At 44.7% G+C, this 22805-nt stretch overlaps 1 protein-coding gene across 4 annotated transcripts in view; it reads left to right on the plus strand.

Annotated features, from left to right (window-relative positions):
- The first annotated feature begins 7150 nt into the window (after nucleotides 1-7150).
- The window catches only part of LOC129813666 (major facilitator superfamily domain-containing protein 12-like), a 41234-nt gene continuing 25579 nt past the window's right edge, over nucleotides 7151-22805 (plus strand). For 2 of the 4 annotated variants that reach the window (XM_055866060.1, XM_055866061.1), the window contains exons 1-4: nucleotides 7152-8056; nucleotides 12953-13163; nucleotides 16435-16567; nucleotides 19842-20078. In XM_055866060.1, the coding sequence (XP_055722035.1) occupies nucleotides 7786-8056; nucleotides 12953-13163; nucleotides 16435-16567; nucleotides 19842-20078 (852 nt within the window). In that variant the 5' untranslated portion in view covers nucleotides 7152-7785. Of the gene's footprint in view, nucleotides 8057-12952; nucleotides 13164-16434; nucleotides 16568-19841; nucleotides 20079-22805 lie in introns of all 4 variants that reach the window. The other 2 variants (XM_055866059.1, XM_055866062.1) reach the window with 2 other exon arrangements.

The raw sequence follows: 22805 nt of genomic DNA on the forward strand, positions 1-22805 counted from the left end.
GACAGGAACTCCAGAATAACACAGTGTGTCATACAGACAGGAACTCTAGAATAACACAGTGTGTCATACAGACAGGATCTCTAGAATAACACAGTGTGTCATACAGACAGGAACTCCAGAATAACACAGTGTGTCATACAGACAGGAACTCTAGAATAACAGTGTGTCATACAGACAGGAACTCTAGAATAACACAGTGTGTCATACAGACAGGAACTCTAGAACAACAGTGTGTCATACAGACAGGAACTCCAGAATAGCAGTGTGTCATACAGACAGGAACTCTAGAATAACACAGTGTGTCATACAGACAGGAACTCCAGAATAACACAGTGTGTCATACAGACAGGAACTCTAGAATAACAGTGTGTCATACAGACAGGAACTCCAGAATAACACAGTGTGTCATACAGACAGGAACTCTAGAATAACAGTGTGTCATACAGACAGGAACTCCAGAATAACACAGTGTGTCATACAGACAGGAACTCCAGAATAACACAGTGTGTCATACAGACAGGAACTCCAGAATAACACAGTGTGTCATACAGACAGGAACTCCAGAATAACACAGTGTGTCATACAGACAGGAACTCCAGAATAACAGTGTGTCATACAGACAGGAACTCCAGAACAACACAGTGTGTCATACAGACAGGAACTCTAGAATAACACAGTGTGTCATACAGACAGGAACTCCAGAATAACACAGTGTGTCATACAGACAGGAACTCCAGAATAACTGTGTCATACAGACAGGAACTCTAGAATAACACAGTGTGTCATACAGACAGGAACTCCAGAATAGCACAGTGTGTCATACAGACAGGAACTCCAGAATAACACAGTGTGTCATACAGACAGGGACTCCAGAATATCACAGTGTGTCATACAGACAGGAACTCTAGAATAACAGTGTGTCATACAGACAGGAACTCTAGAATAACACAGTGTGTCATACAGACAGGAACTCCAGAATAACAGTGTGTCATACAGACAGGAACTCCAGAATAACATTGTGTCATACAGACAGGAACTCCAGAATAACAGTGTGTCATACAGACAGGAACTCCAGAACAACACAGTGTGTCATACAGACAGGAACTCTAGAATAACACAGTGTGTCATACAGACAGGAACTCTAGAATAACACAGTGTGTGATACAGACAGGAACTCTAGAATAACAGTGTGTCATACAGACAGGAACTCTAGAATAACACAGTGTGTCATACAGACAGGAACTCCAGAATAACACAGTGTGTCATACAGACAGGAACTCTAGAATAACAGTGTGTCATACAGACAGGAACTCTGGAATAACACAGTGTGTCATACAGACAGGAACTCTAGAATAACACAGTGTGTCATACAGACAGGAACTCCAGAATAACACAGTGTGTCATACAGACAGGAACTCCAGAATAACACAGTGTGTCATACAGACAGGAACTCCAGAATAACAGTGTGTCATACAGACAGGAACTCCAGAATAACAGTGTGTCATACAGACAGGAACTCTAGAATAACACAGTGTCATACAGACAGGAACTCTAGAATAACACAGTGTGTCATACAGACAGGAACTCTAGAATAACAGTGTGTCATACAGACAGGAACTCTAGAATAACACAGTGTCATACAGACAGGAACTCTAGAATAACACAGTGTGTCATACAGACAGGAACTCCAGAATAACACGTGTCATACAGACAGGAACTCCAGAATAACACAGTGTCATACAGACAGGAACTCTAGAATAACACAGTGTGTCATACAGACAGGAACTCTAGAATAACACAGTGTGTCATACAGATAGGAACTCCAGAATAACACAGTGTGTCATACAGACAGGAACTCTAGAATAACAGTGTGTCATACAGACAGGAACTCTAGAATAACACAGTGTGTCATACAGACAGGAACTCTAGAATAACAGTGTGTCATACAGACAGGAACTCTAGAATAACACAGTGTGTCATACAGACAGGAACTCCAGAATAACACAGTGTGTCATACAGACAGGAACTCTAGAATAACAGTGTGTCATACAGACAGGAACTCTAGAATAACACAGTGTGTCATACAGACAGGAACTCTAGAATAACACAGTGTGTCATACAGACAGGAACTCCAGAATAACACAGTGTGTCATACAGACAGGAACTCCAGAATAACAGTGTGTCATACAGACAGGAACTCCAGAATAACAGTGTGTCATACAGACAGGAACTCTAGAATAACACAGTGTCATACAGACAGGAACTCTAGAATAACACAGTGTGTCATACAGACAGGAACTCTAGAATAACAGTGTGTCATACAGACAGGAACTCTAGAATAACACAGTGTCATACAGACAGGAACTCTAGAATAACACAGTGTGTCATACAGACAGGAACTCTAGAACAACAGTGTGTCATACAGACAGGAACTCCAGAATAGCAGTGTGTCATACAGACAGGAACTCTAGAATAACACAGTGTGATACAGACATGAACTCTAGAATAACACAGTATGTCATACAGACAGGAACTCTAGAATAACACAGTGTGTCATACAGACAGGAACTCTAGAATAACACAGTGTGATACAGACAGGAACTCTAGAATAACACAGTGTGTCATACAGACAGGAACTCTAGAATAACACAGTGTCATACAGACAGGAACTCTAGAATAACACAGTGTGTCATACAGACAGGAACTCCAGAATAACACAGTGTGTCATACAGACAGGAACTCCAGAATAACACAGTGTGTCATACAGACAGGAACTCCAGAATAACACAGTGTGTCATACAGACAGGAACTCTAGAACAACAGTGTGTCATACAGACAGGAACTCCAGAATAGCAGTGTGTCATACAGACAGGATCTCTAGAATAACACAGTGTGTCATACAGACAGGAACTCCAGAATAACACAATGTGTCATACAGACAGGAACTCCAGAATAACACAGTGTGTCATACAGACAGGAACTCCAGAATAACAGTGTGTCATACAGACAGGAACTCCAGAATAACAGTGTGTCATACAGACAGGAACTCTAGAATAACACAGTGTGTCATACAGACAGGAACTCCAGAATAATACAGTGTGTCATACAGACAGGATCTCCAGAATAACACAGTGTGTCATACAGACAGGAACTCCAGAATAACAGTGTGTCATACAGACAGGAACTCCAGAACAACACAGTGTGATACAGACAGGAACTCCAGAATAACACAGTGTGTCATACAGACAGGAACTCCAGAATAACACAGTGTGTCATACAGACAGGAACTCTAGAATAACACAGTGTGTCATACAGACAGGAACTCCAGAATAACACAGTGTGTCATACAGACAGGAACTCTAGAATAACACAGTGTGTCATACAGACAGGAACTCTAGAATAACACAGTGTGTCATACAGACAGGAACTCCAGAATAACACAGTGTGATACAGACAGGAACTCTAGAATAACAGTGTGTCATACAGACAGGAACTCTAGAATAACACAGTGTGTCATACAGACAGGAACTCCAGAATAACACAGTGTGTCATACAGACAGGAACTCCAGAATAACAGTGTGTCATACAGACAGGAACTCCAGAACAACACAGTGTGTCATACAGACAGGAACTCCAGAATAACACAGTGTGTCATACAGACAGGAACTCCAGAATAACACAGTGTGTCATGCAGACAGGAACTCTAGAATAACAGTGTCATACAGACAGGAACTCCAGAATAACACAGTGTCATACAGACAGGAACTCTAGAATAACACAGTGTGTCATACAGACAGGAACTCCAGAACAACACAGTGTGATACAGACAGGAACTCCGAATAACACAGTGTGATATAGACAGGAACTCCAGAATAACACAGTGTGTCATACAGACAGGAACTCCATAATAACACAGTGTGTCATACAGACAGGAACTCCAGAATAACACAGTGTGTCATACAGATAGGAACTCCAGAATAACACAGTGTGTCATACAGACAGGAACTCTAGAATAACAGTGTGTCATACAGACAGGAACTCTAGAATAACAGTGTGTCATACAGACAGGAACTCTAGAATAACAGTGTGTCATACAGACAGGAACTCTAGAATAACACAGTGTGTCATACAGACAGGAAAGAAATACAGAAATACTGAGGATGGATGTGGTGTCCGACGGTGGCTGGTCTCAGGTACTGAGGAGGTGTCCAACAGTGGCTGGTCTCAGGTACTGAGGAGGTGTCCAACAGTGGCTGGTCTCAGGTACTGAGGAGGTGTCCAACAGTGGCTGGTCTCAGGTACTGAGGAGGTGTCCAACAGTGGCTGGTCTCAGGTACTGAGGAGGTGTCCAACAGTGGCTGGTCTCAGGTACTGAGGAGGTGTCCAACAGTGGCTGGTCTCAGGTACTGAGGACGGATGAGGTGTCCGACAGTGGCTGGTCTCAGGTATTGAGGACGGATTGAGAGAAACAGATATTTAATTTCTTCTTTTAAAATTGCACTTTGGAGAAATAAAGAAAACATGGAATTCTGGGATCATTTACTTTTGAGCGGAGTACTATGGGCCCTGGTCAAAAGTAGTGCACTACATAGGGAATAGGAAGACCTATGGGTCCTGGTCAAAAGTAGTGCACTACATAGGGAATAGGAAGACCTATGGGCCCTGGTCAAAAGTAGTGCACTATATAGGGAATAGGAAGACCTATGGGCCCTGGTCAAAAGTAGTGCACTATATAGGGAATAGGAAGACCTATGGGCCCTGGTCAAAAGTAGTGCACTACATAGGGAAATAGGAAGACCTATGGGCCCTGGTCAAAAGTAGTGCACTATATAGGGAATAGGAAGACCTATGGGCCCTGGTCAAAAGTAGTGCACTACATAGGGAATAGGAAGACCTATGGGCCCTGGTCAAAAGTAGTGCACTATATAGGGAATAGGAAGACCTATGGGCCCTGGTCAAAAGTAGTGCACTACATAGGGAAATAGGAAGACCTATGGGCCCTGGTCAAAAGTAGTGCACTATATAGGGAATAGGAAGACCTATGGGCCCTGGTCAAAAGTAGTGCACTACATAGGGAATACGAAGACCTATGGGCCCTGGTCAAAAGTAGTGCACTATAAAGGGAATAGGAAGACCTAGGGGCCCTGGTCAAAAGTAGTGCACTACATAGGGAATAGGAAGACCTATGGGCCCTGGTCAAAAGTAGTGCACTACATAGGGAATAGGAAGACCTATGGGCCCTGGTCAAAAGTAGTGCACTACATAGGGAATAGGGTGCCATTTGGGACGTAAACCTATGTGTTTATGGGTTTTATGTTGCTTGTCCGGATGACTGCCAGTTTTAGTTTGTGCCATTTTAAAAGGATTGGACACCTAAAATGACAGAAAATAACATCACCCAAATCTAACTGCCTGTAGCTCAGGACCTGAAGCAAGGATATGCATATGCTTGATACCATTTGAAAGGAAACACTGAAGTTTGTGGAAATGTTAAATTAATGTAGGAGAATATAAGACGTAAGATCTGGTAAAAGAAAAATACAAACCAAAAAACATTTGATTTTCCCCACTAGATGGCAGCAGTGTGTGCTACGTTTCAGATTGATCCAGTGACGCATGACAATATTATGTGCCGAATTGGTCAATTGATACATTTTCAAGTACATAACTATAGAGAACATACAAAAATGCTATGGAAATACAACATTTAAGTTTACACACCCCCAGGAATGTCATACATGATGGATCATTAGCTTATACACTAACTTTCACACATCTAGATGGCCGGGCAGGGTGGGTGTGGAGACAGAGACAGCAGGGGTTCAAACTGTAGAACACAGTTCCTATCTAGATAGCCAGGCAGGGTGGGTGTGGAGCCAGAGACAGCAGGGGTTCAAACTGTAAAACCCAGTTCCTACATTTTATTATAAAATGGATTTTATCAAACAAAACTATGCTACATTTTATCTCTGGGACCCTCAGGATGACAAATCAGAGCCAGATTACTGACTGTCAGTACATTATTTACCTTCAGAGGTGAATGTACCAAACCAGTTGCCGTGATACATTTTTGTTGTTGTGTACTCTCCTCAAACAATAGCTTGGTCTTTTTTCACTGTAATAGCTACTGTAAATTGGACAGTGCAGTTAGATTAACTATAATTGAAGCTTTCTGCCCATATAAGACATGTCTATGTCCTGTAAAGTTCGTTGTTACTTACAACTGTCATGCTAGTCACATTAGTGCACGTAAGCTCAACTGACCCGGTGGAGGGACACTGATCCTGTAGAGGTTTTAAAGTAATACTCCTGAGTGGTGCAGCGATCTAAGACACTGCATCTCAGTGCCAGAGGCATCACTGCAGTCCCTGGTTCGAATCCAGGTCGCATCACATCTGACCGTGATTGGGAGTCCCCATAGGGCGGCGCACAATTGGGCCAGCGTCTTCTGGGTTTGGCCGGGCTAGGCCATCATTGTAAATAAGGATTTGTTCTTAACTGACTTGCCTAGTTAAGGTTAAATAAAATAACATATGTCCCATTTAAAAATACAAAACATGTTTAGGCTTTCATATCTTGTCAATTTTCAATATGTCAAAACCTGTTAAAATCTCTGGTATTATCTAGACAGACAGACTTGCATTGTAAAAACAACTTTATCTGGTCGCTTTCCACACAGACCTACGATATCGACATTCTCCTAGTAAAAGTGATGAATAGGTAAGCCAAGGTTATACAGGACAGTCATCTTGTGACAAAATAATCATTATCTTTATTTCAGACTTAAAAACATGAGGAACGCTGACAAAGCTCTTCAGAGTAAAGCATGTGATGTACTCTGACCCTGAGAAATACTTGATCACTGGACTGAATCTAGACTTGAGTGATGAAATCACTTTCAGTATTCAATCACACAGATACTTGTATTTATATTATAGTAGCACAGAAAGCCTATACGTGTAGTTCTAAACTTAAAATCAATCACAAAATAATATAATGAAACGTTTGAACAATGTATCTTATCTGATTTTAAATTGAGAAGAAACAATGTATTACAGATGCAAATGAACTAATGTATCAGGAATGAAGTCATCCCTCTTCCGGGAAAAACATCTGTCAGCATCACGTGGGAGCAGAGCAGACCTGCGTTCCTATTGGTCCAGAACGGGAACGGGGCCTCAGTCTTTCCCTTCATTTCACCGGAACGCTTTCGGCCATTGTTGTTGTCATGTAACATAATCATCGTGTATGTTTATTCCAAAAAATACCGAGGAGGCGGGATCGAGGAGGCGAATATCGTTGGAATTCAATCGGTATTATCTCTAATATCGATTACCGAGATATGTCTGTGAAACGGATAATATATGTTATGATTGTGGAAGCGGCGAGGCGTTACTTTACTTTAACAAGTTAACCGCGTAACCTGGTTAGGGGGTTGGCTGAGGTAAGGACAGTGGTCGAGGTGTTTTGTTAGGTGCCTGAATATATATAGAGATTTTTTTGTTGTCTTCATAACAGTCAGCTGATCGTAAGGAGACTGGCACAATGCCGTGTGATCAGATGGACACGGACATGTTGGGGAATAATGATCTGTACTCACACCAGTAGGACCTAATATTTGGTTTCAATGTGGAATTGTATTTTTGCTTGTTGAGTATTCAGATAACCTATTTGGTCGTATTTAGGCGAACATATTAGGTCATCAAAAGATCTCCAAACAACAATTTGACTATAATTTGAATATATATATTTTTCAGAGAATTACCTAATATTCTCGAAGCAATCATGTCTGACTACACACAGAGGTCTCTGCCTTTTTGTCGGCGGCTGAGTTACGCCGTGGGACACTTTCTGAACGACCTGTGTGCGTCTATGTGGTTCACCTATCTGCTGGTGTACTACCACTCCGTGCTGGGCTTTCAGAACACCTATGCAGGTGTGTTACTGCTGGTGGGGCAGATAGCGGACGGGGTCTGCACACCCCTTATCGGCTACGAGTCGGACCGGACGCCGGGGTGTGGGACATACGGCAAGAGGAAGACATGGCATTTAGTGGGTGAGTGTATACCTGTTTCATATAGGTGCATTGGTTGATTGCTACACTGTAATTATGATAAAATTATGAATTAGTCAAATGATGTAATTTTTGGATCTTACAATTGCCAATGTATGTATTCCGTACCATTCTAGGCCCACAATAAAAGAACAAGAAAGACTCTTATAGCTGCCAAGGACATGTGTTGAACTGAACACTTGTCGTCTTGTGACCAAACTTTAAGCTGAGTCATTTATAAGGAAGTTAGTTCACAGCACAGGCCACATCCTACGTTCAGGTGCTGCCAGACAGTTCCCTGGTAGTTTGTGGCAATTCAGGTTACCAGACGGCTATGTGTTATCAGGTTACCAGGCAGCTATGTGCTATCAGGTTACCAGACAGCTATGTGCTATCAGGTTACCAGACAGTTATGTGCTATCAGGTTACCAGACAGTTATGTGCTATCAGGTTACCAGACAGTTATGTGCTATCAGGTTACCAGACAGCTATGTGCTATCAGGTTACCAGGCAGCTATGTGCTATCAGGTTACCAGGCAGCTATGTGCTATCAGGTTACCAGACAGCTATGTGTTATCAGGTTACCAGGCAGCTATGTGCTATCAGGTTACCAGACAGCTATGTGTTATCAGGTTACCAGGCAGCTATGTGCTATCAGGTTACCAGACAGCTATGTGTTATCAGGTTACCAGGCAGCTACGTGCTATCAGGTTACCAGACAGCTACGTGCTATCAGGTTACCAGACAGCTACGTGCTATCAGGTTACCAGACAGCTACGTGCTATCAGGTTACCAGACAGCTACGTGTTATCAGGTTACCAGGCAGCTATGTGCTATCAGGTTACCAGACAGCTATGTGCTATCAGGTTACCAGGCAGCTATGTGCTATCAGGTTACCAGACAGCTATGTGCTATCAGGTTACCAGGCAGCTACGTGCTATCAGGTTACCAGACAGCTATGTGCTATCAGGTTACCAGACAGCTATGTGCTATCAGGTTACCAGACAGTTATGTGCTATCAGGTTACCAGGCAGCTATGTGCTATCAGGTTACCAGACAGCTACGTGCTATCAGGTTACCAGGCAGCTATGTGCTATCAGGTTACCAGGCAGCTACGTGCTATCAGGTTACCAGACAGCTACGTGCTATCAGGTTACCAGACAGCTACGTGCTATCAGGTTACCAGACAGCTACGTGCTATCAGGTTACCAGACAGCTACGTGCTATCAGGTTACCAGACAGCTACGTGCTATCAGGTTACCAGGCAGCTATGTGCTATCAGGTTACCAGACAGCTATGTGCTATCAGGTTACCAGACAGCTATGTGCTATCAGGTTACCAGGCAGCTATGTGCTATCAGGTTACCAGACAGCTATGTGCTATCAGGTTACCAGGCAGCTATGTGCTATCAGGTTACCAGACAGCTATGTGTTATCAGGTTACCAGGCAGCTATGTGCTATCAGGTTACCAGACAGCTATGTGTTATCAGGTTACCAGGCAGCTATGTGCTATCAGGTTACCAGACAGCTATGTGCTATCAGGTTACCAGACAGCTATGTGTTATCAGGTTACCAGACAGCTATGTGCTATCAGGTTACCAGACAGCTATGTGTTATCAGGTTACCAGACAGCTATGTGTTATCAGGTTACCAGACAGCTATGTGCTATCAGGTTACCAGGCAGCTATGTGCTATCAGGTTACCAGGCAGCTACGTGCTATCAGGTTACCAGACAGCTACGTGCTATCAGGTTACCAGACAGCTATGTGCTATCAGGTTACCAGACAGCTATGTGCTATCAGGTTACCAGGCAGTTATGTGCTATCAGGTTACCAGGCAGCTATGTGCTATCAGGTTACCAGACAGCTATGTGCTATCAGGTTACCAGGCAGTTATGTGCTATCAGGTTACCAGGCAGCTATGTGCTATCAGGTTACCAGGCAGCTATGTGCTATCAGGTTACCAGGCAGTTATGTGCTATCAGGTTACCAGGCAGCTATGTGCTATCAGGTTACCAGGCAGTTATGTGCTATCAGGTTACCAGGCAGCTATGTGCTATCAGGTTACCAGGCAGCTATGTGCTATCAGGTTACCAGGCAGCTATGTGCTATCAGGTTACCAGACAGCTATGTGCTATCAGGTTACCAGGCAGCTATGTGCTATCAGGTTACCAGGCAGCTACGTGCTATCAGGTTACCAGGCAGCTATGTGTTACCAGACAGCTATGTGTTATCAGGTTACCAGACAGCTATGTGTTACCAGGTTACCAGACAGCTATGTGTTACCAGACAGCTATGTGTTATCAGGTTACCAGACAGCTATGTGCTATCAGGTTACCAGACAGCTACGTGCTATCAGGTTACCAGACAGCTACGTGCTATCAGGTTACCAGACAGCTACGTGCTATCAGGTTACCAGACAGCTATGTGCTATCAGGTTACCAGACAGCTATGTGTTATCAGGTTACCAGACAGCTACGTGCTATCAGGTTACCAGACAGCTACGTGCTATCAGGTTACCAGACAGCTACGTGCTATCAGGTTACCAGACAGCTACGTGCTATCAGGTTACCAGACAGCTACGTGCTATCAGGTTACCAGACAGTTATGTGCTATCAGGTTACCAGGCAGCTATGTGCTATCAGGTTACCAGGCAGCTATGTGCTATCAGGTTACCAGGCAGCTATGTGCTATCAGGTTACCAGACAGCTATGTGCTATCAGGTTACCAGGCAGCTATGTGCTATCAGGTTACCAGGCAGCTATGTGCTATCAGGTTACCAGGCAGCTACGTGCTATCAGGTTACCAGGCAGCTACGTGCTATCAGGTTACCAGGCAGCTACGTGCTATCAGGTTAGCAGACAGCTACGTGCTATGAGGTTACCAGACAGCTACGTGCTATCAGGTTACCAGACAGCTACGTGCTATCAGGTTACCAGACAGCTATATGCTATCAGGTTACCAGGCAGCTATGTGTTATCAGGTTACCAGGCAGCTATGTGTTATCAGGTTACCAGGCAGCTATGTGCTATCAGGTTACCAGACAGCTACGTGCTATCAGGTTACCAGACAGCTACGTGCTATCAGGTTACCAGGCAGCTACGTGCTATCAGGTTACCAGACAGCTATGTGCTATCAGGTTACCAGGCAGCTATGTGCTATCAGGTTACCAGACAGCTATGTGCTATCAGGTTACCAGGCAGCTATGTGCTATCAGGTTACCAGACAGCTATGTGCTATCAGGTTACCAGACAGTTATGTGCTATCAGGTTACCAGGCAGCTATGTGCTATCAGGTTACCAGACAGCTATGTGCTATCAGGTTACCAGACAGCTATGTGCTATCAGGTTACCAGACAGCTATGTGCTATCAGGTTACCAGGCAGCTATGTGCTATCAGGTTACCAGGCAGCTATGTGCTATCAGGTTACCAGACAGTTATGTGCTATCAGGTTACCAGGCAGCTATGTGCTATCAGGTTACCAGGCAGCTATGTGCTATCAGGTTACCAGACAGTTACGTGCTATCAGGTTACCAGGCAGCTATGTGCTATCAGGTTACCAGGCAGCTATATGTTATCAGGTTACCAGGCAGCTATGTGTTATCAGGTTACCAGACAGCTATGTGCTATCAGGTTACCAGGCAGCTATGTGCTATCAGGTTACCAGGCAGCTATGTGCTATCAGGTTACCAGGCAGCTATGTGCTATCAGGTTACCAGGCAGCTATGTGCTATCAGGTTACCAGGCAGCTATGTGCTATCAGGTTACCAGGCAGCTATATGCTATCAGGTTACCAGACAGCTATGTGTTATCAGGTTACCAGACAGCTATGTGCAATCAGGTTACCAGGCAGCTATGTGCTATCAGGTTACCAGGCAGCTATGTGCTATCAGGTTACCAGGCAGCTATGTGCTATCAGGTTACCAGACAGCTATGTGTTATCATTCCCCTTTCCTGTGTCTGGGCTGTGATCTCATTCCCCTTTCCTGTGTCTGGGCTGTGACCTCATTGCCCTTTCCTGTGTCTGGGCTGTGACCTCATTGCCCTTTCCTGTGTCTGGGCTGTGACCTCATTCCCCTTTCCTGTGTCTGGGCTGTGACCTCATTGCCCTTTCCTGTGTCTGGGCTGTGATCTCATTCCCCTTTCCTGTGTCTGGGCTGTGATCTCATTCCCCTTTCCTGTGTCTGGGCTGTGACCTCATTCCCCTTTCCTGTGTCTGGGCTGTGACCTCATTCCCCTTTCCTGTGTCTGGGCTGTGACCTCATTGCCCTTTCCTGTGTCTGGGCTGTGACCTCATTCCCCTTTCCTGTGTCTGGGCTGTGATCTCATTCCCCTTTCCTGTGTCTGGGCTGTGATCTCATTCCCCTTTCCTGTGTCTGGGCTGTGACCTCATTCCCCTTTCCTGTGTCTGGGCTGTGATCTCATTCAACCTTCCTGTGTCTGGGCTGTGACCTCATTCCCCTTCCTGTGTCTGGGCTGTGACCTCATTCCCCTTCCTGTGTCTGGGCTGTGACCTCATTCCCCTTTCCTGTGCCTGGGCTGTGACCTCATTCCCCTTTCCTGTGCCTGGGCTGTGACCTCATTCCCCTTTCCTGTGCCTGGGCTGTGACCTCATTCCCCTTTCCTGTGCCTGGGCTGTGACCTCATTCCCCTTTCCTGTGCCTGGGCTGTGACCTCATTCCCCTTTCCTGTGCCTGGGCTGTGACCTCATTCCCCTTTCCTGTGCCTGGGCTGTGACCTCATTCCCCTTCCTGTGTCTGGGCTGTGTCATGTCTTCATAGAGCTAACCTCGCTCCCCTCTTTATTTATTGGGTTCGGAGTAAGATGAGCTTTATGAATGACGAGGCTGCTGTTGGTAAAGTGAGATGCACACAGTAACATCCCCCTCCCCCTTCTCCAGGTACGGTCAGTGTGCTGATGTCCTTTGCGTTCATCTTTAATCAGTGTGTGGGGTGTGACCAGTACACCTCTCAGTGGGTCAGCCTGACCTACTTCATCCCCTTCATCATCATCTTTCAGTTCGGCTGGGCTGCAACGCAGATCTCACACCTGTCACTCATCCCTGAGCTGGTGTCCTGCGAACACGCCAAGGTGGAGCTCACTGCTTACAGGTAAATAACCAGGATGGAGCTAGGGACCGCCAAGGTGGAGCTCACTGCTTACAGGTAAATAACCAGGATGGAGCTAGGGACCACCAAGGTGGAGCTCACTGCTTACAGGTAAATAACCAGGATGGAGCTAGGGACCGCCAAGGTGGAGCTCACTGCTTACAGGTAAATAATAACCAGGATGGAGCTAGGGACCACCAAGGTGGAGCTCACTGCTTACAGGTAAATAACCAGGATGGAGCTAGGGACCGCCAAGGTGGAGCTCACTGCTTACAGGTAAATAACCAGGATGGAGCTAGGGACCGCCAAGGTGGAGCTCACTGCTTACAGGTAAATAACCAGGATGGAGCTCACTGCTTACAGGTAAATAACCAGGATGGAGCTAGGGACCGCCAAGGTGGAGCTCACTGCTTACAGGTAAATAATAACCAGGATGGAGCTAGGGACCACCAAGGTGGAGCTCACTGCTTACAGGTAAATAACCAGGATGGAGCTAGGGACCGCCAAGGTGGAGCTCACCGCTTACAGGTAAATAACCAGGATGGAGCTAGGGACCACCAAGGTGGAGCTCACCGCTTACAGGTAAATAACCAGGATGGAGCTAGGGACCACCAAGGTGGAGCTCACTGCTTACAGGTAAATAACCAGGATGGAGCTAGGGACCACCAAGGTGGAGCTCACTGCTTACAGGTAAATAACCAGGATGGAGCTAGGGCGGTATACCATATTTTACGATATACCGGTATTAATGCACGAACCGGTTTGGGTTTTTATGTTAGCTTCAATAATGTTATTGTTTATGTTTGGTTTGTTAAATGGGATATGCTGTGTGTAACATACATTTCTATAGTTTACTTGGCTACTTCAGTCATCTCTCTCCGCTCTCTCTCCATGCCGCTTTCCACACAGACCTAGCCCCGCCCCCTGTCACTCAAGGAGCACGTGTTGTTGCTCGACCACGAGACACGTTCAGTCTGCATGGTCAATCAAATCAAATTTTATTTGTCACATGTGCCGAATACAACAGGTTACAGTTCACCTCACAGTGAAATGCTTAATTACAAGCCCTTAACCTACAATGCAGTTTTAAGAAAATATTTATAATAATATGCCCATAGAAATAGAGGGGGTGTGGGCACAGCATGTTCCCCAGTGCGGGAAGGGGGACCTGAGTGTTCCCCAGTGCGGGAAGGGGGACCTGAGTGTTCCCCAGTGCGGGAAGGGGTGCCTGAGTGTTCCCCAGTGCGGGAAGGGGGACCTGAGTGTTCCCCAGTGCGGGAAGGGGGACCTGAGTGTTCCCCAGTGCGGGAAGGGGGACCTGAGTGTTCCCCAGTGCGGGAAGGGGGACCTGAGTGTTCCCCAGTGCGGGAAGGGGGACCTGAGTGTTCCCCAGTGCGGGAAGGGGGACCTGAGTGTTCCCCAGTGCGGGAAGGGGGACCTGAGTGTTCCCCAGTGCTGGAAGGGGGACCTGAGTGTTCCCCAGTGCTGGAAGGGGGACCTGAGTGTTCCCCAGTGCGGGAAGGGGGACCTGAGTGTTCCCCAGTGCGGGAAGGGGGACCTGAGTGTTCCCCAGTGCGGGAAGGGGGACCTGAGTGTTCCCCAGTGCTGGAAGGGAGGACCTGAGTGTTCCCCAGTGCTGGAAGGGGTGCCTGAGTGTTCCCCAGTGCTGGAAGGGAGGACCTGAGTGTTCCCCAGTGCTGGAAGGGAGGACCTGAGTGTTCCCCAGTGCTGGAAGGGAGGACCTGAGTGTTCCCCAGTGCTGGAAGGGAGGACCTGAGTGTTCCCCAGTGCTGGAAGGGAGGACCTGAGTGTTCCCCAGTGCTGGAAGGGGGACCTGAGTGTTCCCCAGTGCTGGAAGGGAGGACCTGAGTGTTCCCCAGTGCGGGAAGGGGCACCTGAGTGTTCCCCAGTGCTGGAAGGGGGACCTGAGTGTTCCCCAGTGCTGGAAGGGGGACCTGAGTGTTCCCCAGTGCTGGAAGGGGGACCTGAGTGTTCCCCAGTGCTGGAAGGGGGACCTGAGTGTTCCCCAGTGCTGGAAGGGGTGCCTGAGTGTTCCCCAGTGCTGGAAGGGGTGCCTGAGTGTTCCCCAGTGCTGGAAGGGAGGACCTGAGTGTTCCCCAGTGCTGGAAGGGAGGACCTGAGTGTTCCCCAGTGCTGGAAGGGAGGACCTGAGTGTTCCCCAGTGCTGGAAGGGAGGACCTGAGTGTTCCCCAGTGCTGGAAGGGAGGACCTGAGTGTTCCCCAGTGCTGGAAGGGAGGACCTGAGTGTTCCCCAGTGCTGGAAGGGAGGACCTGAGTGTTCCCCAGTGCTGGAAGGGAGGACCTGAGTGTTCCCCAGTGCTGGAAGGGAGGACCTGAGTGTTCCCCAGTGCTGGAAGGGAGGACCTGAGTGTTCCCCAGTGCTGGAAGGGAGGATCTGAGTGTTCCCCAGTGCTGGAAGGGAGGACCTGAGTGTTCCCCAGTGCTGGAAGGGAGGACCTGAGTGTTCCCCAGTGCTGGAAGGGAGGACCTGAGTGTTCCCCAGTGCTGGAAGGGAGGACCTGAGTGTTCCCCAGTGCTGGAAGGGAGGACCTGAGTGTTCCCCAGTGCTGGAAGGGAGGACCTGAGTGTTCCCCAGTGCTGGAAGGGAGGACCTGAGTGTTCCCCAGTGCTGGAAGGGAGGACCTGAGTGTTCCCCAGTGCTGGAAGGGAGGACCTGAGTGTTCCCCAGTGCTGGAAGGGAGGACCTGAGTGTTCCCCAGTGCTGGAAGGGAGGACCTGAGTGTTCCCCAGTGCTGGAAGGGAGGACCTGAGTGTTCCCCAGTGCTGGAAGGGAGGACCTGAGTGTTCCCCAGTGCTGGAAGGGAGGACCTGAGTGTTCCCCAGTGCTGGAAGGGAGGACCTGAGTGTTCCCCAGTGCTGGAAGGGAGGACCTGAGTGTTCCCCAGTGCTGGAAGGGAGGACCTGAGTGTTCCCCAGTGCTGGAAGGGGTGCCTGAGTGTTCCCCAGTGCTGGAAGGGAGGACCTGAGTGTTCCCCAGTGCTGGAAGGGAGGACCTGAGTGTTCCCCAGTGCTGGAAGGGAGGACCTGAGTGTTCCCCAGTGCTGGAAGGGAGGACCTGAGTGTTCCCCAGTGCTGGAAGGGAGGACCTGAGTGTTCCCCAGTGCTGGAAGGGAGGACCTGAGTGTTCCCCAGTGCTGGAAGGGAGGACCTGAGTGTTCCCCAGTGCTGGAAGGGAGGACCTGAGTGTTCCCCAGTGCTGGAAGGAGTTCCACCTCTTGTTCTCCTCTCCCAGGTATGCGTTTACAGTGATGGCCAATATAACAGTGTATGCTGTGGCCTATCTGCTGTTCCACTTCCAGACCGGATCAGATGAGGACCCCTCTCTCACCGAGACCCTTGGGCCCATAGATATCCCTATATTCAGGGTGAGTAGTGCCATACATTACCCCATAGATATCCCTATAGTCAGGGTGAGTAGAGCCATACATTACCCCATAGATATCCCTATATTCAGAGTGAGTAGAGCTATACATTACCTCATAGATATCCCTATATTCAGAGCCATACATTACCCCATAGATATCCCTATATTCAGGGTGAGTAGAGCCATACATTACCTCATAGATATCCCTATATTCAGGGTGAGTAGAGCCATACATTACCCCATAAATATCCCTATATTCAGGGTGAGTAGAGCCATACATTACCTCATAGATATCCCTATATTCAGGGTGAGTAGAGCCATACATTACCTCATAGATATACGTATATTCAGAGCCATACATTACCCCATAGATATCCCTATATTCAGGGTGAGTAGAGCCATACATTACCTCATAGATATCCCTATATTCAGGGTGAGTAGAGCCATACATTACCTCATATATATCCCTATATTCAGAGCCATACATTACCTCATAGATATCCCTATATTCAGGGTGAGCAGAGCCATACATTACCTCATAGATATCCCTATATTCAGAGCCATATATTACCTCATAGATATCCCTATATTCAGGGTGAGCAGAGCCATACATTACCCCATAGATATCCCTATATTCAGAGCCATACATTACCTCATAGATATCCCTATATTCAGGGTGAGTAGAGCCATACATTACTCCATAGATATCCCTATATTCAGGGTGAGTAGAGCCATACATTACCCCATAGATATCACTATATTCAGGGTGAGCAGAGCCATACATTACCCCATAGATATCCCTATATTCAGGGTGAGCAGAACCATACATTGCCTCATAGATATCTCTATATTCAGAGCCATACATTACCTCATAGATATCCCTATATTCAGGGTGAGTAGAGCCATACATTACCCCATAGATATCCCTATATTCAGAGCCATACATTACCCCATAGATATCCCTATATTCAGAGCCATACATTACTCCATAGATATCCCTATATTCAGGGTGAGCAGAGCCATACATTACCCCATAGATATCCCTATATTCAGGGTGAGCAGAACCATACATTGCCTCATAGATATCTCTATATTCAGGGTGAGCAGAGCCATACATTACCCCATAGATATCCCTATATTCAGGGTGAGTAGAGCCATACATTACCCCATAGATATCCCTATATTCAGGGTGAGCAGAGCCATACATTACCCCATAGATATCCCTATATTCAGGGTGAGTAGAGCCATACATTACCCCATAGATATCCCTATATTCAGGGTGAGCAGAGCCATACATTACCCCCTAGATATCCCTATATTCAGGGTGAGCAGAGCCATACATTACCCCATAGATATCCCTATATTCAGAGTGAGTAGAGCCATACATTACTCCATAGATATCCCTATATTCAGGGTGAGCAAAGCCATACATTACTCCATAGATATCCCTATATTCAGGGTGAGCAGAGCCATACATTACTCCATAGATATCCCTATATTCAGGGTGAGCAGAGCCATACATTACTCATAGATATCCCTATATTCAGGTTGAGCAGAGCCATACATTACTCCATAGATATCCCTATATTCAGGGTGAGCAGAGCCATACATTACTCCATAGATATCCCTATATTCAGAGCCATACATTACCCCATAGATATCCCTATATTCAGGGTGAGCAGAGCCATACATTACCCCATAGATATCCCTATATTCAGAGCCATACATTACCCCATAGATATCCCTATATTCAGAGCCATACATTACCCCATAGATATCCCTATATTCAGAGTGAGTAGAGCCATACATTACCCCATAGATATCCCTATATTCAGAGTGAGTAGAGCCATACATTACTCCATAGATATCCCTATATTCAGGGTGAGCAGAGCCATACATTACTCCATAGATATCCCTATATTCAGGGTGAGTAGAGCCATACATTACTCCATAGATATCCCTATATTCAGGGTGAGCAGAGCCATACATTACTCCATAGATATCCCTATATTCAGGTTGAGCAGAGCCATACATTACTCCATAGATATCCCTATATTCAGGGTGAGCAGAGCCATACATTACTCATAGATATCCCTATATTCAGGTTGAGCAGAGCCATACATTACTCCATAGATATCCCTATATTCAGGGTGAGCAGAGCCATACATTACTCCATAGATATCCCTATATTCAGAGCCATACATTACCCCATAGATATCCCTATATTCAGGGTGAGCAGAGCCATACATTACCCCATAGATATCCCTATATTCAGAGCCATACATTACCCCATAGATATCCCTATATTCAGAGCCATACATTACCCCATAGATATCCCTATATTCAGAGTGAGTAGAGCCATACATTACCCCATAGATATCCCTATATTCAGAGTGAGTAGAGCCATACATTACTCCATAGATATCCCTATATTCAGGGTGAGCAGAGCCATACATTACTCCATAGATATCCCTATATTCAGGGTGAGTAGAGCCATACATTACTCCATAGATATCCCTATATTCAGGGTGAGCAGAGCCATACATTACTCCATAGATATCCCTATATTCAGGGTGAGCAGAGCCATACATTACTCCATAGATATCCCTATATTCAGAGCCATACATTACCCCATAGATATCCCTATATTCAGGGTGAGCAGAGCCATACATTACCCCATAGATATCCCTATATTCAGAGCCATACATTACCCCATAGATATCCCTATATTCAGAGCCATACATTACCCCATAGATATCCCTATATTCAGAGCCATACATTACCTCATAGATATCCCTATATTCAGGGTGAGCAGAGCCATACATTACTCCATAGATATCCCTATATTCAGGGTGAGCAGAGCCATACATTGCCTCATAGATATCTCTATTTTCAGAGCCATACATTACCCCATAGATATCCCTATATTCAGGGTGACTAGATCAGGGTTGGTCTCAGATTGTGTTTTGTTTCCTGTACAGTTGATACAATTTAATCTTGAAAACCTTTTCTTTTAAGAATGTGCGTATGCCCACAACCGTTCACGACTCATTATCTTGATGATGATGATGTCATCTTCTTCCTCATGTTTTTTAAAGGAAGTGCTTGTTGAAATGCACTGTAGGCTCATGCTAGACCTTCAGTATGTCATTTGAACACTTATTAAAAAGGTAATAACTGTATACCAATATTAGACAACTTCAGGGAGGGATGAAGAGGAGATATTTACGTCCATCCATTTATACTTTTCATTCTCTATTTATTTTTTCTTTCAGAACCTGAGCCTCATCGTGCTGGGTATCGGTGCTCTTTCCTCTGTCCTCTTTCACTTGGGCACACGTGAAGAGCAGAGGGGAGCAGGGGAAGAGAAGAGGGAAGAGGAGGAGGAGGAGGGTGAAGAAGGAGAAGAGAAAGGAGAGCGGCGGCCCCTTATCCCTCGCCCTCAGGCTGCCGGCCCTGCCCAGTCGCTGCTGAGGTGGAAATGCTGGCTGAAACAGCCTTCCTTTTACCAGGTAACACTGAAACACACCTGCCATTTTGGATCTGAGTGATTTTTAAGTCCGATTCAACAGTTGGTTGGATTTCAACAGCGTTTTGATCTGATAGAGCTTCCGTTCTGGGTTCGATGCTCAGTGTACTTCCAATCAGGATTGCTCTACTCAAATAGTTTTTTTTTTATTGGTGTTTTTAGTCCATGTTAATAGTGGTGTTTTTAGTCCATGTTAATAGTGGTGTTTTTAGTCCATGTTAATAGTGGTGTTTTTAGTCCATGTTAATAGTGGTGTTTTTAGTCCATGTTAATAGTGGTGTTTTTAGTCCATGTTAATAGTGGTGTTTTTAGTCCATGTTAATAGTGGTGTTTTTAGTCCATGTTAGTGTTTTCAGTCCATGTTAATAGTGGTGTTTTTAGTCCATGTTAATAGTGGTGTTTTTAGTCCATGTTAATAGTGGTGTTTTCAGCCCATGTTAATAGTGGTGTTTTTAGTCCATGTTAGTGTTTTCAGTCCATGTTAATAGTGGTGTTTTTAGTCCATGTTAATAGTGGTGTTTTTAGTCCATGTTAATAGTGGTGTTTTCAGCCCATGTTAATAGTGGTGTTTTTAGTCCATGTTAATAGTGGTGTTTTTAGTCCATGTTATTAGTGGTGTTTTTAGTCCATGTTAATAGTGGTGTTTTTAGTCCATGTTAGTGTTTTTAGTCCATGTTAGTGTTTTTAGCCCATGTTTATAGTGGTGTTTTAGTCCATGTTAGTGTTTTCAGTCCATGTTAATAGTGGTGTTTTAGTTCATGTTAATAGTGGTGTTTTAGTCCATGTTAATAGTGGTGTTTTTAGTCCATGTTAATAGTGGTGTTTTTAGTCCATGTTAGTGTTTTCAGTCCATGTTAATAGTGGTGTTTTTAGTCCATGTTATTAGTGGTGTTTTTAGTCCATGTTAATAGTGGTGTTTTTAGTCCATGTTAATAGTGGTGTTTTTAGTCCATGTTAATAGTGGTGTTTTTAGTCCATGTTATTAGTGGTGTTTTTAGTCCATCTTAATAGTGGTGTTTTTAGTCCATGTTAATAGTGGTGTTTTTAGTCCATGTTAATAGTGGTGTTTTTAGTCCATGTTAATAGTGGTGTTTTTAGTCCATGTTAGTGTTTTTAGTCCATGTTAGTGTTTTTAGTCCATGTTAATAGTGGTGTTTTTAGTCCATGTTAATAGTGGTGTTTTTAGTCCATGTTAATAGTGGTGTTTTTAGTCCATGTTAGTGTTTTTAGTCCATGTTAGTGTTTTTAGCCCATGTTAATAGTGGTGTTTTAGTCCATGTTAGTGTTTTCAGTCCATGTTAATAGTGGTGTTTTAGTCCATGTTAATAGTGGTGTTTTAGTTCATGTTAATAGTGGTGTTTTAGTCCATGTTAATAGTGGTGTTTTCAGTCCATGTTAATAGTGGTGTTTTTAGTCCATGTTATTAGTGGTGTTTTTAGTCCATGTTAGTGTTTTTAGTCCATGTTAATAGTGGTGTTTTAGTCCATGTTAGTGTTTTTAGTCCATGTTAATAGTGGTGTTTTAGTCCATGTTAATAGTGGTGTTTTTAGTCCATGTTAATAGTGGTGTTTTCAGTCCATGTTAATAGTGGTGTTTTTAGTCCATGTTAATAGTGGTGTTTTTAGTCCATGTTAATAGTGGTGTTTTTAGTCCTTGTTAATAGTGGTGTTTTAGTCCATGTTAGAGTTTTTAGTCCATGTTAATAGTGGTGTTTTTAGTCCATGTTAGTGTTTTTAGTCCATGTTAATAGTGGTGTTTTAGTCCATGTTAGTGTTTTTAGTCCATGTTAATAGTGGTGTTTTTAGTCCTTGTTAATAGTGGTGTTTTAGTCCATGTTAGTGTTTTTAGTCCATGTTAATAGTGGTGTTTTTAGTCCATGTTAGTGTTTTTAGTCCATGTTAATAGTGGTGTTTTAGTCCATGTTAGTGTTTTTAGTCCTTGTTAATAGTGGTGTTTTTAGTCCATGTTAATAGTGGTGTTTTTAGTCCATGTTAATAGTGGTGTTTTAGTCCATGTTAGTGTTTTTAGTCCATGTTAATAGTGGTGTTTTTAGTCCATGTTAATAGTGGTGTTTTTAGTCCATGTTAATAGTGGTGTTTTTAGTCCATGTTAATAGTGGTGTTTTAGTCCATGTTAATAGTGGTGTTTTTAGTCCATGTTATTAGTGGTGTTTTTAGTCCATGTTAATAGTGGTGTTTTTAGTCCATGTTAATAGTGGTGTTTTTAGTCCATGTTAATAGTGGTGTTTTAGTCCATGTTAATAGTGGTGTTTTTAGTCCATGTTATTAGTGGTGTTTTAGTCCATGTTAATAGTGGTGTTTTTAGTCCATGTTAATAGTGGTGTTTTTAGTCCATGTTAATAGTGGTGTTTTTAGTCCATGTTAATAGTGGTGTTTTAGCCCATGTTAGTGTTTTTAGTCCATGTTAATAGTGGTGTTTTTAGTCCATGTTAATAGTGGTGTTTTTAGTCCATGTTAATAGTGGTGTTTTTAGTCCATGTTAATAGTGGTGTTTTAGTCCATGTTAATAGTGGTGTTTTTAGTCCATGTTATTAGTGGTGTTTTTAGTCCATGTTAATAGTGGTGTTTTTAGTCCATGTTAATAGTGGTGTTTTTAGTCCATGTTAATAGTGGTGTTTTAGTCCATGTTAATAGTGGTGTTTTTAGTCCATGTTATTAGTGGTGTTTTTAGTCCATGTTAATAGTGGTGT

Source organism: Salvelinus fontinalis, chromosome 17, assembly GCF_029448725.1.
Source record: "Salvelinus fontinalis isolate EN_2023a chromosome 17, ASM2944872v1, whole genome shotgun sequence".
NCBI lineage: Eukaryota > Metazoa > Chordata > Actinopteri > Salmoniformes > Salmonidae > Salvelinus > Salvelinus fontinalis.